The sequence below is a fragment of the Podarcis bocagei genome, assembly GCF_964188305.1.
Source record: "Podarcis bocagei genome assembly, chromosome: 2".
Classification (NCBI taxonomy): Eukaryota; Metazoa; Chordata; class Lepidosauria; order Squamata; family Lacertidae; genus Podarcis; species Podarcis bocagei.
In genome coordinates this window covers 5,956,282-5,970,177 of record NC_138126.1, presented here as the reverse complement: position 1 = coordinate 5,970,177, position 13,896 = coordinate 5,956,282, and the positions used below count along the sequence as shown (strand labels likewise).

General features: G+C 43.8%; 1 protein-coding gene across 1 annotated transcript; it reads left to right on the top strand.

The window, feature by feature from the left end:
- Positions 1–2,476: 2,476 nt before the first annotated feature.
- LOC308580424 (vomeronasal type-2 receptor 26-like) lies at positions 2,477–13,305 on the top strand. Its single transcript, XM_081182021.1, has 5 exons — positions 2,477–3,655; positions 4,903–5,691; positions 9,275–9,502; positions 11,483–11,609; positions 11,988–13,305. The coding sequence occupies exons 1-5, from the start codon at positions 3,194–3,196 to the stop codon at positions 12,899–12,901; spliced, it is 2,520 nt and encodes an 839-aa protein (XP_081038147.1). The 5' UTR covers positions 2,477–3,193; the 3' UTR covers positions 12,902–13,305.
- Positions 13,306–13,896: the final 591 nt, after the last annotated feature.

Below are 13,896 nucleotides of genomic sequence, written 5' to 3'. Positions count from 1 at the left end.
TCATAAACAACCAGACAGACCCCTTGAATTATTACAGAGCAGCAGACTACATCATTAGTGGGGTTGTATCTGCCACCAATGTCATTCTACTCCCGATCAAGTTCTCCAAGACTCCCTCTACGAGATATTACCCGTAAGTAATTAAGGGGCGTAAGTAATTGCAGGGACGCGGGTGGTGCTGTGGTCTAAACCACCGAGCCTCTTAGGCTTGCTGATCAGAAGGTCTGCGGTTCGAATCCCTGTGATGGGGTGAGCTCCCGTTGCTCGGTCCCTGCTCCTGCCAACCTAGCAGTTCAAAAGCACGTCAAAGTGCAAGTAGATAAATAGGTACCACTCTGGCGGGAAGGTAAACGGCGTTTCCATGCGCTGCTCTGGCTTGGCAGAAGTGGCTTAGTCATGCTGGCCACATGACCCAGAAGCTGTCTGCGGACAAACGCCGGCTCCCTCAGCCAATAAAGCGAGATGAGCACCACAACCCCAGAGTCATCTGCGACTGGACCTAACGGTCAGGGGTACCTTTACCTTTAATTAAGGGGCAGTGGTGGATTTGTTGCAATTCCTGCTGATTCTGATTTCATATGTTCCAATTGTGCCCCAATCTCTCTCTTTTTCTAGTCCTAAAACTGAACAATATCCCCTCTTTTGGCAGAAAGTTGTTTATTATTATTATTATTATTATTAGGATTTATATACCGCCCTATGCCTGCAGCTCTCAGGGCAGTTCACAGGTTAAAATCAGAATATACTAAAACCACAAAATACCTAAATTAAAATATCATCATCATCATCATCGTTACTTTTACTTAAATTTGTATGCGCAGCCTTCGCCTGAAGATCTCAGGATTGTTCACAGCTTTAAAAAACACAAAGCAAAAATTTAAAAATGTAAAAATTGTAAAAAAATGCATGGCAAGGGGTTGGACTATATCATTTCCCAGAATGCCTTTATTACCTCACAAGACCACCACATATGATAAAAGGTGCCTTCTTTTTCTTTATATTTCCAACAGATATTTGTACATGTCTTATACAATTTTGCTAACTTACAGGGAGTCAAATACCATCTGTACATCATTTTCATACAGTTTTCTTTCAGTGTACAACATGCCGAGAATTTCAAATCAGTTTTCCATAACCTTTCCCAATCTGAAAGTTGGATATTGTGTCCCCAAATCCCTTACTCAGTGTATCATTACAGATTTAACTTGTTCATCCTTTGTATGCCATTCCAAAAGCAATTCATACATTTTCAACAGTTTTTTTATTATTATTTTCCAACAAATCTTTTTCAAATCTTGAGGTCTCATGACTGAAACCCCTCTTCTTATCTGTCTTGAAAATATCATTTAATTGATGAAATTGTCGCCAGTTAATAAATCCCTTATCTCTTCAAAATCCTTCAGCTTTTTGGCAGTTTTTCAATCTGCTGGCATGCTCTGTATTTTGTATATATTTGTATTTTGATGTTTTGAATGTTGGCTGTAAGCAGCTTTGGGCACAGCTCATTGTGGGAAAATGACATATAAACATGGCATTTTTATCAGCCGGAGCTTGCCGGAACTCAGTCACGGCTCCTCTCAAGTGGGCGCCATTGCCATTATAAGAGAATGAGGGAGGCGTTCATGGTGACTGGTGACACCTCTTTTTCTAAAAAAATAGCAGTGCAGAAGTAAACTCAATCGATCAATCAAACTCATATGGCATACAATATATGTCGCTTCACTGACTGGTGTTGTCATTGAATAATGATGATGATGATGATGATGATATATTATTTATACCTCTCCCTGGTTTCCCCTGGTGAACTTTTGAAGTGCTTTTGCCTGTTGCACAGCTTAGCAGAGTATAGCAGAGTACTGCAGCGTTTCTTAGGCAACTCTTGAGATGTCTCAGGCAAGACGACAATCAGGAACAAAGCTGATGACTAGTAGCTTGATTCTTGTACTTCATTATATACAGCAGCAAACATACAAGTCTATCTACAAGTTACTATTTACAACACAACTTCTTCACTCTCAGGAACTCCTCAACACTCACCAACACTCACCACTCTAACAAGCAGTGTCATAGGTCATGCTGCCTATCTGAGGGACCTCAGCCAATCACAGAGCTGTTGCTGGGTCTCCTTATCTCTAGGCAGATTCCTTTCATGCTCTGTCTTCCCAGGCTGTGGAGACACTAATTTGCAAAGCTGCACATAAACCATGGATTCCAACATCCCCAGCCACTCTAGGCGGCTTCCAGCAAAATATTAAAATACAATAATTCATCAAATATTAAAAGATTTCCTAAACAGGGCTGCCTTCAAATGTCTTCTAAAAGTCAGATAGTTGTTTATTTGCTTGACGTCTGATGGGAGGGTGTTCCACAGGGCGGGCGCCACCACCGAGAAGGCCCTCTGCCTGGTTCCCTCACTTCTCGCAATGAGGAAACCGCCAGAAGGACCTCGGAGCTGGACCTCAGTGTCCGGGCTGAACAATGGGGGTGGAGACACTCCTTCAGGTATACTGAGTCAAGGCCATTTAGGGCTTTAAAGGTCAGCACCAACACTTTGAATTTTGCCCAGAAACGTACTGGGAGCCAATGTAGATCTTATGTTATGTGGTCTCAGCGGCCGCTCCCAGTCACCAGTCCAGCTGCCGCATTCTGGATTAGTTGTAGTTTCCAGGCCACCTTCAAAGGTAGCTCCATGTAGAGTGCATTGCAGTAGTCCAAGTGGGAGGTAACTAGAGCATGCACTACTCTGGCAAGACAGTCTCAACCTGTGTAGCAGATCAGAATTGACCTGGGCCTCCATGAGTAGCTGTGAGTCCAGAATGACTCCCAGGCTGCACACCTGGTCCTTCAGGGGCACCGTTACCCTGTTCAGGACCAGGGAGTCCTCCATAGCAGCCCACCTCCTGTCCCTCCAAAAACAGGATTGTCAGGATTCAACTTCAACCCGTTGGCCACCATACATCCTCCAACCATCTCCAGATACTCACACAGGACCTTCACTCCCTTCACTGGTTCTGATTTAAAAGAGAGGTAGAGCTGGGTATCATCCGCACACTGGTAAACACTCAGCCTAACCCCCCTGATGATCTCTGTATTCTTCTTCATGCTCAGGCTATGAACTAAAACATTAAGTTTGCTGGAGAGCCAGGTTGCTGGTGACCTAGTTGCAGGAGTAACGTTGGCCAGTGACGTTACCATGGATGAATGCAGATGTATCATTGTGACATCAGTGTATGATGTCACAGACAGAATGAGCTTCAAACACCAGCAAAGTGAGAGACAGTTAACAGTCAGAGCCAGGCTGAATGCTGTGGGTATTCGTCTAGCTGGATGGTCGTTAAACGTGGGACACAAATTTTGTTGCAGGTTATCAAACGTGCAGTTCAGGCAGCTCCTGCCCTTCATATTTGCCACTCAGAGAGTCAGCAGGGATCCTGGGCTCCTGCTCAACATCACTCTGGGCTACAACATCTACGAAAACTACTTTGATGCAAGGACGACTTATGATGCTACAATAGACCTTCTCTCTACTGGGCAAGCAAACATCCCAAACTACGGCTGCGGAAGGCACAATAACCTGCTGGCTGTCCTCGAAGGGGCTGACTCTGAAATCTCTGGCCAGATTTCAAATATGTTGAGTGTCTACAAAACCCCACAGGTAGGAAATGGGGAGTGCGGCTGGTACTGTGATACCTTGGTTCCTGAACTTCTTAGTTGACAAACAAATCGGCTCCCAATCACTGCAAACCCAGAAGTAAGTGTTCCGGTTTGAGAACGTTTTTCGGAAGCCGTACGTCCGTTTTGGCTGCTGCCATTGTTTCCGGGGCCAATCATCCAATCAGAAGCCACACCTTGGTTTGCGAACGTTTTGGAAGTTGAACGGACTTCCTTTTTTTTATATAAAATTTTTTATTGGTTTTACAAAATTTTTAAAACAATACAAACATATAAAAAGACATACAAACACGTATAGTTTCATAACCTTTTTTTTTCATAAACCTTGTTTCTCAGACTCCCCCATACCTCCCCTTTCTGCATCCCAATGTCCAAAGTTTTTTAGCAACTTCTAGATATTTATGTCAAGCCTCTGTCCTCTTAATCTTTCCTTCAGTCTAATCTTATATCGCTGTGACCCTTTCTTTCTCAAAACCTCGACATTCTAACATTCATCAAGTTTATAATAGTCCTTAAGATAGATTTTAAATTTCTTCCATTCTTCTTCCGCCGTCTCCTTTCCCTGATCACGGATTCTGCCAGTCATCTCAGCCAATGTCATGTAGTCCATCACTTTCATCTGCCATTCTTCCAGGGTGGGTAGATCTTGTGTCTTCCAATACTTTGCAATAAGTATTCTTGCTGCTGTTGTAGCATACATAAAGAAAGTTCTGTCTCTCTTTGACACCAATTGGCCGACAATGCCCAAGAGAAAGGCCTCTGGTTTCTTAGGGAAAGTACATTTAAGTACCTTTTTCATTTCATTATATATCATTTCCCAGAAAGCCTTAATCTTCGGGCATGTCCACCAAAGGTGATAGAAAGTACCTTCAGTTTCTTTACATTTCCAACACTTATTATCAGGCAAATGGTAAATTTTCGCTAGCTTGACTGGGGTCATGTACCACCTGTAAATCATGACTTCCAGACAGGATTGAGCAGATTATGTACTGACACCCTGTATTTCCAAGGCTGCTTTTTTAAGAAGTATAACCACATGTGAAGCAAATGTTAATGCATAGTGTAGGGTTTTGATTGCAAAATCACACACACACACACACACACACACACACACACACACACACACACACAATAAATGACAACAGCCATTTCAATAGCTAGTTGTGATATTTTAGGTTTGCAAACACCTCGGCTTTATCCTGAGATTCAAAACCTTCCTTTTCTCCACAGGTCAGTTACGATTTTGATTCTCCAGCTCTGAAAGACAAATCTCAGCTCCCTTTTGTCTACCGGAAGGTCCCAAGCGCTGAGACCAAATACTTGGGCATTGCCAAACTTCTGCAGCATTTTGGATGGAGGTGGGTTGGCCTCGTCGTTCCAGAAAATGACAACGGAGAGAGGCTCATGAGGACTTTGACAGAAGTGCTGGCGAGGGAGGGGATCTGCGTGGCCTTCTCGGAAAAAATCCCAGCACTCGTTTTGTACAGAAACATTTCCCCCATGATTGCGTTCCTTGTGCAGAGGCAAGTCAACGTCGCCATTTTCTCTGGGGACTCTCAATCTGTTTTTGGTTTAGCTTACGTCATATTCCGGGCTGTGAGGAGCAAGCAGCCCACGGCAGGTAAAGTTTGGATCATGACGGCTTTGCAGGACATCAACCTGAGTGCTCTTTACCGCATGTTTGAGATGCAAAACATCCACACTTCATTGGCCTTCCTAATGCAGTTCAAAAAGGGGACGAGGTATGAGAACGTCAAACCGCGGTTTGATAAGAAAGGATTTCGTTGCTTTCATTTGAAGTATGCGCTGACGGCAAGAGGTCAAATGAGATGCGTCGAGAAGAAGGAGAGCATTTATCAGGAGGTTGATGAAGGCAGCTTGACCCTGGACAGCTACATGATTTACAGTTTGGTCCGGGCTCTGGTGCTTGCCTTAAGGGCTACATTTGCATCCAGATCCCGGAGGATGGTGAGGGGAGGTGGAAGCGACTTGGTCTTCCAAAGGGTACAGCCATGGCAGGTATTCTTTTCTCCTTCACTGCTAACATTATTGCAAGTTCATTTAATACCTTGATTCTATGGGAGCCAGTGTGATGCAGTGGTTAAGAGCGGTAGTCTCGTAATCTGGTGAACCGGGTTCGCGTCTCCGCTCCTCCACATGCAGCTGCTGGATGACCTTGGGCTAGTCACACTTCTCTGACGTCTCTCAGCCTCACCTCACAGAGTGTTTGTTGTGGGGGAGGAAGGGAAAGGAGAATGTTAGCTGCTTTGAGACTCCTTAGGGTAGTGATAAACTGGGATATCAAATCCAAACTGCTGCTACTACTACTACTACTATTCTTCTTCTTCTTCTTCTTCTTCTTCTTCTTCTTTTTCTTCTTCTTCTTCTTCTTCTTCTTCTTCTTCCATTTGTGTTCCTCACAAGTTAGGTTGTCTGCCTTTCTTTAGCAACATTTAGCAGCCCTCTATCGGGAAGTTTTCAATGTTTAATGTTTTATGTTTTTGCATATGCTGGAAACTGCACAGAGTGGCTGGGACAACTCCGACAGATGGGCAGGGTCAGATAATAAAAATGTTCTTGTTATTGTCAGTTTGCTTTTCTTAGTGCACAAAGTACTGATCTGATGTGTAGTAATCTTTCCTATTCTAATTCATTCAAGAGGTTTCTGGAAGCTTCTCTGTACAAAAGAAGCTTCGTGGTTGTTTGGGTTATACCTTCAGAGAATCTGAGTACAGCTGGCTTGAACTGGTTTTATTATCTCTTCCAATTAAGGGCATATTGACTATAAATATGGGCCAGAAGGAGCCTGGGTCTCTCTTCCTCCTGGTGTGATGTTCTGTATATTGTATGCTTAGTTTATAAATTTTTGTAAGTGCTTCAACTGGCTTTTTATGAACTGTGCCAGTCCTGAATGTACTTGATTTGTGACCATTATGCTCATTTGCCTTCAGTAGCAAGTAAAAGGTCTATTTTTTGGGAATTCTGCTACGTGTTTAAGTTTTTTTTCTTTCCCAGAAGAGGCTGGGCAACAGTTGTTGTTGCTGTTGCTCATGAAACCTGATGAAAACATCATGAAAATTCTCAGCAATTTAGTGTGAATTTCTTCTAATTAACACATTTTTGTATGCGGTTTTGATTAATGTACACAAACCTGGAAGCAAGTGCTCCTAAATTAACATGTTGTGTGCTATTTTCATGGATATGGCACATTTCCCCCTAATAAACAAATGTTCATGAATGTTGTTTGGTTGGAAGAACCGCATTGCGAAACTGGGCTTAGTGCAGATTTGGAAGGCTGGCTCTGCTCCGGTTCTCTTATTGTTTTGGAACGTGCAAATTTGATAAATTCATCTTTGATCACAAACTGAAATTGAATTTCTCCTCCATCCCCAATAGGCTGAGAGTTAGTGAGGGCCCAAAGTTCTTCCAGTGGGCATCATTTCCTCCTTAGCTGTGGTCATTGGACCTCATAAGGCAGGAGGCAGGGGGTAAATGGCAGGCATAGTCAAATGAATGTTTCATCCCCATCCTCTTCCTCGATGAGTGTAGGAGTGCAAATATCCAGAGTGTGGGGTCAGGTGGGATTACTATGAGGAATTATAAAATATGCATCAAGCCATTGTGTCCACGATTAATGCATTGTGTTGACTGGGTTTGATACATTGACAATAATTTCTGATCAAATCCCACAACCCTCTGCATCTCTGGCCATTTTCTCTACTGCCCATCTCTCTTGCTTGACAAGTCAAGTCACGTACACTGCCAGTTGCTTCGCCAGGCAGGAGTCCTGGATCATCTAAGATAGTGGGCAAGCTTCTTTGAAGTAGCTTTCTGATATGTTAATCTTAGGATGTTATCTTAGGGCCAGGAAACAGGTTTCACATTAAGGTGATAATGATCACTGTCCTCCTGGCCATCCTCCTTATCATGTATATTGCTTGTTTACCACCTTTGGGGTTGCCAGGTGTCCTCCTCTGTAGTTCTGAAATATGTGTGCTTAATTAGTTTAACTTGTCCCCACATGGGTTTGTTGAAATGCTCAGAAGAAATCTGATTGGTTCTTACGAACACTCTGTAAAAAGTTCTTTTGTGAATAAAACGACCTGGGCCGAGGGGACAGAGATTATTATACGCACCCTTCCCAGAGTCTTGCTGGTTCAAGCCTCTGTGTGCATTCTTATTAATCAGAGTTCAATCCTTCCTTTACTTTGTGAACGCCTCAGATGAGTTCTACGAATGCAACATTCCAAAGCGGAGGAAGCTGAGAGGCAATGCCGGCCATTGGATTGGTTAAAAGTAAAAATGCGCACAGGGAGCCTGGCTGAAGGTTGGTGGGCTGGAGCCCCATTTGCTCTAACTGACCAGCCCCCATTGCTGTCTGCGGCACTGCATTCCAAAGGCTGCCCCTTGGACGCATGGCTAGACCAAAGAGTTCTCGCCAGTTCACTCTGCCCTTCTCTGCATGATGGGAAGGGCCACGGGCCACGCTGGGAGAGTCAGGACAGACAAAAGAAAGCACTCCTTCATGCAACCAATAGTTAATCTATGGAACTCACTCCCACAGAAGGCAGTGATGGCCACCAATTGGAATGGCTTCAAAAGAAAAACAGACAAGTCCACAGAGAAGCCTATCAATGGCTACTAAGCCATGATGACCCTGTTCTGCTTCTAAATACCTGCTGTGGAGAGCATTGCAGGTGTGCTCCGGTCCCGTTTGTGAGGAGAATCAGAGCTTACAGGTTTAAACAGCTCAGAGTAAGCGTCTTGCCCACTGGGGAGTTGTTTCCCTCATATGGAAATATGTTCTTTGTGTTCAGTCTCCTTTCAGTTTTGACCAAGATGGGAGACAAGATGCTGATGGGAGCCAGGGTGGTGTAGTGGTTAAGAGCGGTAGACTTGTAATCTCGTGAACCGGGTTCGCTTCCCCACTCCTCCACCTGCAGCTGCTGGGTGACCCTGGGCTAGTCACACTTCTTTGAAGTCTCTCAGCCCCACTCACCTCACAGAGTGTTTGTTGTGGGGGAGAAAGGGAAAGGAGAATGTTAGCCGCTTTGAGACTCCTTAGGGTAGTGATAAACCGGGATATCAAATCCAAACTCTCCTTCTTCTGTCTCTGGAGTTTCTGATTTATTGCTGCTGTACATAATAAAGCTTCTTAGATTAGTGAAGAAGCTGCGTACAGACTCTCTTTTCCTGCATGCTCAAACACAAAGCACATGGTGTGCCTACACTCTGCTACAGTCCAGAGAAGCTGAGCAGTGGCAGTGGAAGCATACCGGACCTCATTACTTCACACTGTTTGTGGGTTTCTGACAGGCATTAGTTTGGCCAATGGGAGAACAGGATGCTGGGCTGTTCATATTCTAGGACAATGTTTCCCAAACTTGGGTCTCCAGCTGTTGTTGGACTACAACACCCATCATCCCTAGCTAGCAGGACCAGTGGTCATGGGCAATGGGCACTGTAGTCCAAAAGCTTCTGGAGACCCAAGTTTGGGAAATGCTGTTCCACAACATGCTTGCTTATTGATGCTCAGAAATTTTGGAGGTCCAACAAGGCAGGTTTGCAATACCAAATGCTGCTGTTTTCTTTGCCATAATAGCTTCACCCTTTCCTGAGAAACTTCCACTTTGACAATACTTCCGTAGACGGGCTGCACTTGGATGAGAACGGACACCTGGCAGCCGCCTTTGATGTTGTGAACGTGTTAGTGCTCCCCAATAAGTCAATTGAGAAAGTGAAGGTTGGGAGTGCAGAGAGACACAACCCCTCAACAATAACGTTTGCTATAGATCCAGATGCCATTGTGTGGCCTGGGTGGTGTAACCAGGTGAGACCTACTTAATTTTCTTTCTTTTTTTCACTAGAAACTCAAAGCCAACAAGTGAAGGGGACAATGACAGACACAATAGTGTCCCTATTTCCTGGGGACAGTCCTGGATTTACAGAAGCCACCCCAGTTTCTGATTTGATCTCAGAATGTCCCACTTTTCCTTAGGACACCCCTATTTTCCTTGGGTGAAATTTTGGGGGGTATGGAGTTATCCAACCCCAGAGCCAATGAGATAACTAGACAATCTTTAGAAGCCATCTGAAGGCAGCCCTGTATAGGGAAGATCTTTAATGTTTGATGTTTTGTTATGTTTTTATATATGTTGGGCAGCCCAGTCAGCTGGGTGGGGTATAAATACTATTGTTAGTACTACCACCACCATTATTATCATCATCATGGAATAGGACATCCCTATTTTCATCAGAGAAATGTTGGAGGGTATGCAATGAACGTCCTTGCCTTGTGTTGTCCAATTTTATCTTTTTATAAGCCGCCTTGAGTTCCTGTCCGGGCAAAAGCCAGGGTATAAACAAATACCGTATTTTTTGCTCTATAAGACTCACTTCTTCCCTCCTAAAAAGTAAGGGGAAATGTGTATGTGTCTTATGGAGCGAATGCAGGCTGTGCAGCTGTCCCAGAAGCCAGAACAGCAAGAGGGATTGCTTCTTTCACTGTGCAGCGATCCCTCTTGCTGTTCTGGCTTCTGAGATTCAGAATATATATTTTTTCTTGTTTTCCTCCTCCAAAAACCAGGTGCGTCTTGTGGTCTGGTGCTTCTTATAGAGGGGGAAATACGGTATATAGTAGTATAGTAATGTTAGTATTCTTCCCCGTGTTGCAGTCATGGGATTATTTTATCACATGACAGTGTATGTTTTCATTCCACATTGTGGGAAGTGACGGAGACAGAATGTTTATATTACTGTGTTCCGTGATGTGGGACTGTTGTCCTTTGTTCTTTCTCTTTGCTGTCTGATGAGAAAGGGGAAGGAGCTAAGTCAGAACACTCCAAGTGTGTAAATAAAGTAGTTTAGCCAATATTGCTGTGCTGTTGAGTCTGTCACGCGGACTGCTAACACTCTGCTGATCCTAAAGTGTGCTGATGCCTCTTGGTTGCTGTAATGTTCGGGCTGGAGAAAGCTTTTGAAGCTCCCGAAGAATCGACCAGGAAAGAGAGAACATGCTAGCCGTGCATGTGTCTCTATCGGATTCCTACTCACGTGTAGGACGTTCCTGACAAGTAAAGGCAGTACAAACAAACAACTGGATCTCCTTTCAGCCTCTTGACTCATGTACAGAGAGACTGACTGGCCAACCTAGGCTTTCCCATAGTCTTAGCCATACAGTGGTACCTTGGTTGTTGAACGGCTTGGCTCCCAAACAAGTCGGCTCCTGAACACCGCAAACCCAGAAGTGAGTGTTCTGGTTTGCGAACATTTTTCGGAAGCCAAATGTCCAGCACGGCTTCCACAGCTTCCGCTTTAGTGCAGGAAGCTCCTGCAGCCAATTGGAAGCCGCACCTTGGTTTTCGAACAGTTCCAGGAGTCGGAGAATTCTTAATTTAGAATGGGGAACATTTCAAGACTATTTGAAGAACTATTGCAAACCAATTAAAACACTAGCAAGCTTGAATTAAAAACGAGCAGTGAAACAATTTGAGTATAAAGGATAAATAACAAATGTATTTAAATTGGATATGCAGTGATAAGAGATATGACATAAGCAATCGCGGAAAGGGGGTGGAGGGGGTCAATATTAATATTTGGTGATTTAAATTGGATGTGTAAATATGTACTGGTATAAGATTTTAAAAAATTAAAATTTAAAATTAAAAATTAAAAAAATTTAAAAATTAAAAATTAAAAAAATTAAATTTAAAATTTAAAAAATTAGTGCCCAAGTTCTATTGTTATAAAAGAAAGATAAAAACTTTTCTCTGTTCGCTTTCTCCACCCACTTCCTTCCTTTTATGAACAGACCCCGCCTCATTCAAGGTGCAGCAAAAGCTGTCGCCAGGGATACACCAAGGTAATTCATGAAGGCCAACCCTTTTGCTGCTACAGTTGCTCACGGTGCATGAAAGGGACAATCTCTGCTCTGGAAGGTAAGAGGGGAGCCCCTGGAGAAGGCAAAGAGAAGGGATTCATATGTCAGCGCCAGCATTTCTGATTATGTACACACTGATGGGGTCGGGGTGCCTCCTTCTTCCCGTTGAAGTGAGGTTGGACAGCTATCTGCCAGAGGTTCTTTAGTTGTGGTTCCTGCATTGAAGGGGTGTGACTCAGTTGATACCTGGGTCCCTTCCAACTCTTCAGTTATATGAATCTATTATTCTAACTCCTACTGGACACTAAATGGCTCGTCACATCTTCTCACTCCTTCTCCTGTTGCATGTAGGACTTCTTAACATAACAGAATGTAATACAGAACAGAGATAATAGTGATATATGAATGATGCTGAACTCACTGCTTTTCTTTTCAGATGCAGACCACTGCACCAAATGTCCAGAAGATCAGCATCCAAACAAAGATCAAGATCAATGTGTCCCTAAGATTATCACCTTCCTGTCCTATGAAGAGTCTTTGGGGACCCTCCTGACCTCCTTCACCCTATTCTTGTCCTTAACCACAGGGATTGTGTTAGGAATCTTCATTAAATTCCTAGACACTCCCTTAGTCAAAGCAAACAACCGGGACCTCACCTATATCCTTCTTGTCTCCCTCCTGTTTTCATTTTTGTCCTCTTTCCTGTTCATTGGGCAGCCAAGGAAGATGACCTGCCTTCTCCGACAATCTGCCTTCAGTGTCATCTTCTCAGTTGCCGTCTCTTCCGTGTTGGCCAAAACCATCACAGTGGTCTTAGCCTTCCTAGCCACAAAGCCAGGGAACAGGGTGAGGAGATGGCTGGGGAAGAGTTTGGCCAACTCCATTGTCATTTCCTGTTCCACTGTCCAAGTTCTCATCTGCACCATCTGGCTTGGAATGTTTCCACCATTCCCAGATTCCGACATGCACTCCCAGCCTGGAGAGATCACCCTGCAGTGCAATGAAGGGTCTGTTGCCATGTTTTACATTGCCCTTGGCTACATGGGCTTCCTGGCTGCCATCAGCTTCACAGTAGCTTTTTTTGCCAGGAAATTGCCTGGGGCCTTCAATGAAGCCAAGCTGATCACCTTCAGCATGCTGGTCTTCTGCAGTGTTTGGGTGTCCTTTGTGCCCACCTACCTGAGCACCAAGGGGAAGTACATGGTGGCTGTGCAGATCTTCTCTATCTTCGCTTCCAGTGCTGGGCTTCTGGGCTGCATCTTCATGCCCAAGTGCTACATTATTGTATTCAGACCTGAACTGAATACAAAAGAGCATCTAATGATGCAAACATCTGACAATAGGAACTAGAAATGGAGACAAGTTCTGTCCCCAATGATATCTAGACCAGAACCATAGCTTCTGATAAGGCCAAATCTTTATCTAGGGTGGCTCCAAGACGTTATTCCTGTTGTGAAATTAACAAGGCTGTGGTGTAGGGTCTCCTCTGCAGTGGCTCCAGCGTTATGGAATTTCTTCTTCAAGGAGGTCCACTAGAACTCAATGTTCCAGTGAATCTTTTAAAACCTTCCTCACTCACACTGAAGCTCCTTCCACACTCTGTGCATTTATATGGTTTCTCCCCTGTGTGGATCCTGCAATGAGTATTTAATTCTGATGTGTCTAAATGTATGTTTTTAAAAATATTTTTTTAAAGAATTTAAACAAAACATACTATCTTAAAACATATCATCCTTGATTTTCCCCCCCTTCCCCCTTCCCCCCATAAAATGACCCACCCTCCCCTCCCCCCCAACTTCCCTCAGCTCCAGTCTCTGATTTCTCTACAAATGCATGTTACAGAATTGTATGAATCCTTAATTTATCTGACTGGTTATTGTCAATAAAAAGTTTGTGAGTGCTTATTCAAAACCTGCCAAGGAGTCCGATTCACTTTGTTGTTTCTTTAAGTACTTTGTAAAAGGTTCCCATTCATCTTTAAAGTCACAGTTGTCCTTGTCCCGTAGTTTATGTGTCAGTTTTGCTAATTCTGCGTAGTCCATCAGTTTCTCTTTAGTCGGGGTTGTGTCTAAGTGTTTTAATATACACTGGACTCATTTTTGTTTCTGTCATCCGCACCCTGAGAAGTAGAGGATTTCTTCTTCCCATTCTTTGCCTGTTTCCTCTCATGCCTGTCTGGGTTTTCTTTAATTTCCAAACATCTTCCTTCCTGCTTCCTTCTTGCCTGTTTCTGACCACATCATCAGATGCTTCATATAATCCACATTGTTCTTCCCATCATCTCCTGGAAGGGGTAGACCAGGAGAAGAAAACTTATAATGCTTGTGGGTTTCCTAGAGGCATCT

Bases quoted from the DNA above. Each gene is read 5' to 3' on its own strand.
- LOC308580424 (XM_081182021.1), top strand. From the start codon at position 3,194: ATGGATGAATGCAGATGTATCATTGTGACATCAGTGTATGATGTCACA. The intron at 3,656-4,902 runs GTAGGAAATGGG...TTTTCTCCACAG, and splicing joins GTGTCTACAAAACCCCACAG to GTCAGTTACGATTTTGATTC. The intron at 11,610-11,987 runs GTAAGAGGGGAG...TTTTCTTTTCAG, and splicing joins GACAATCTCTGCTCTGGAAG to ATGCAGACCACTGCACCAAA.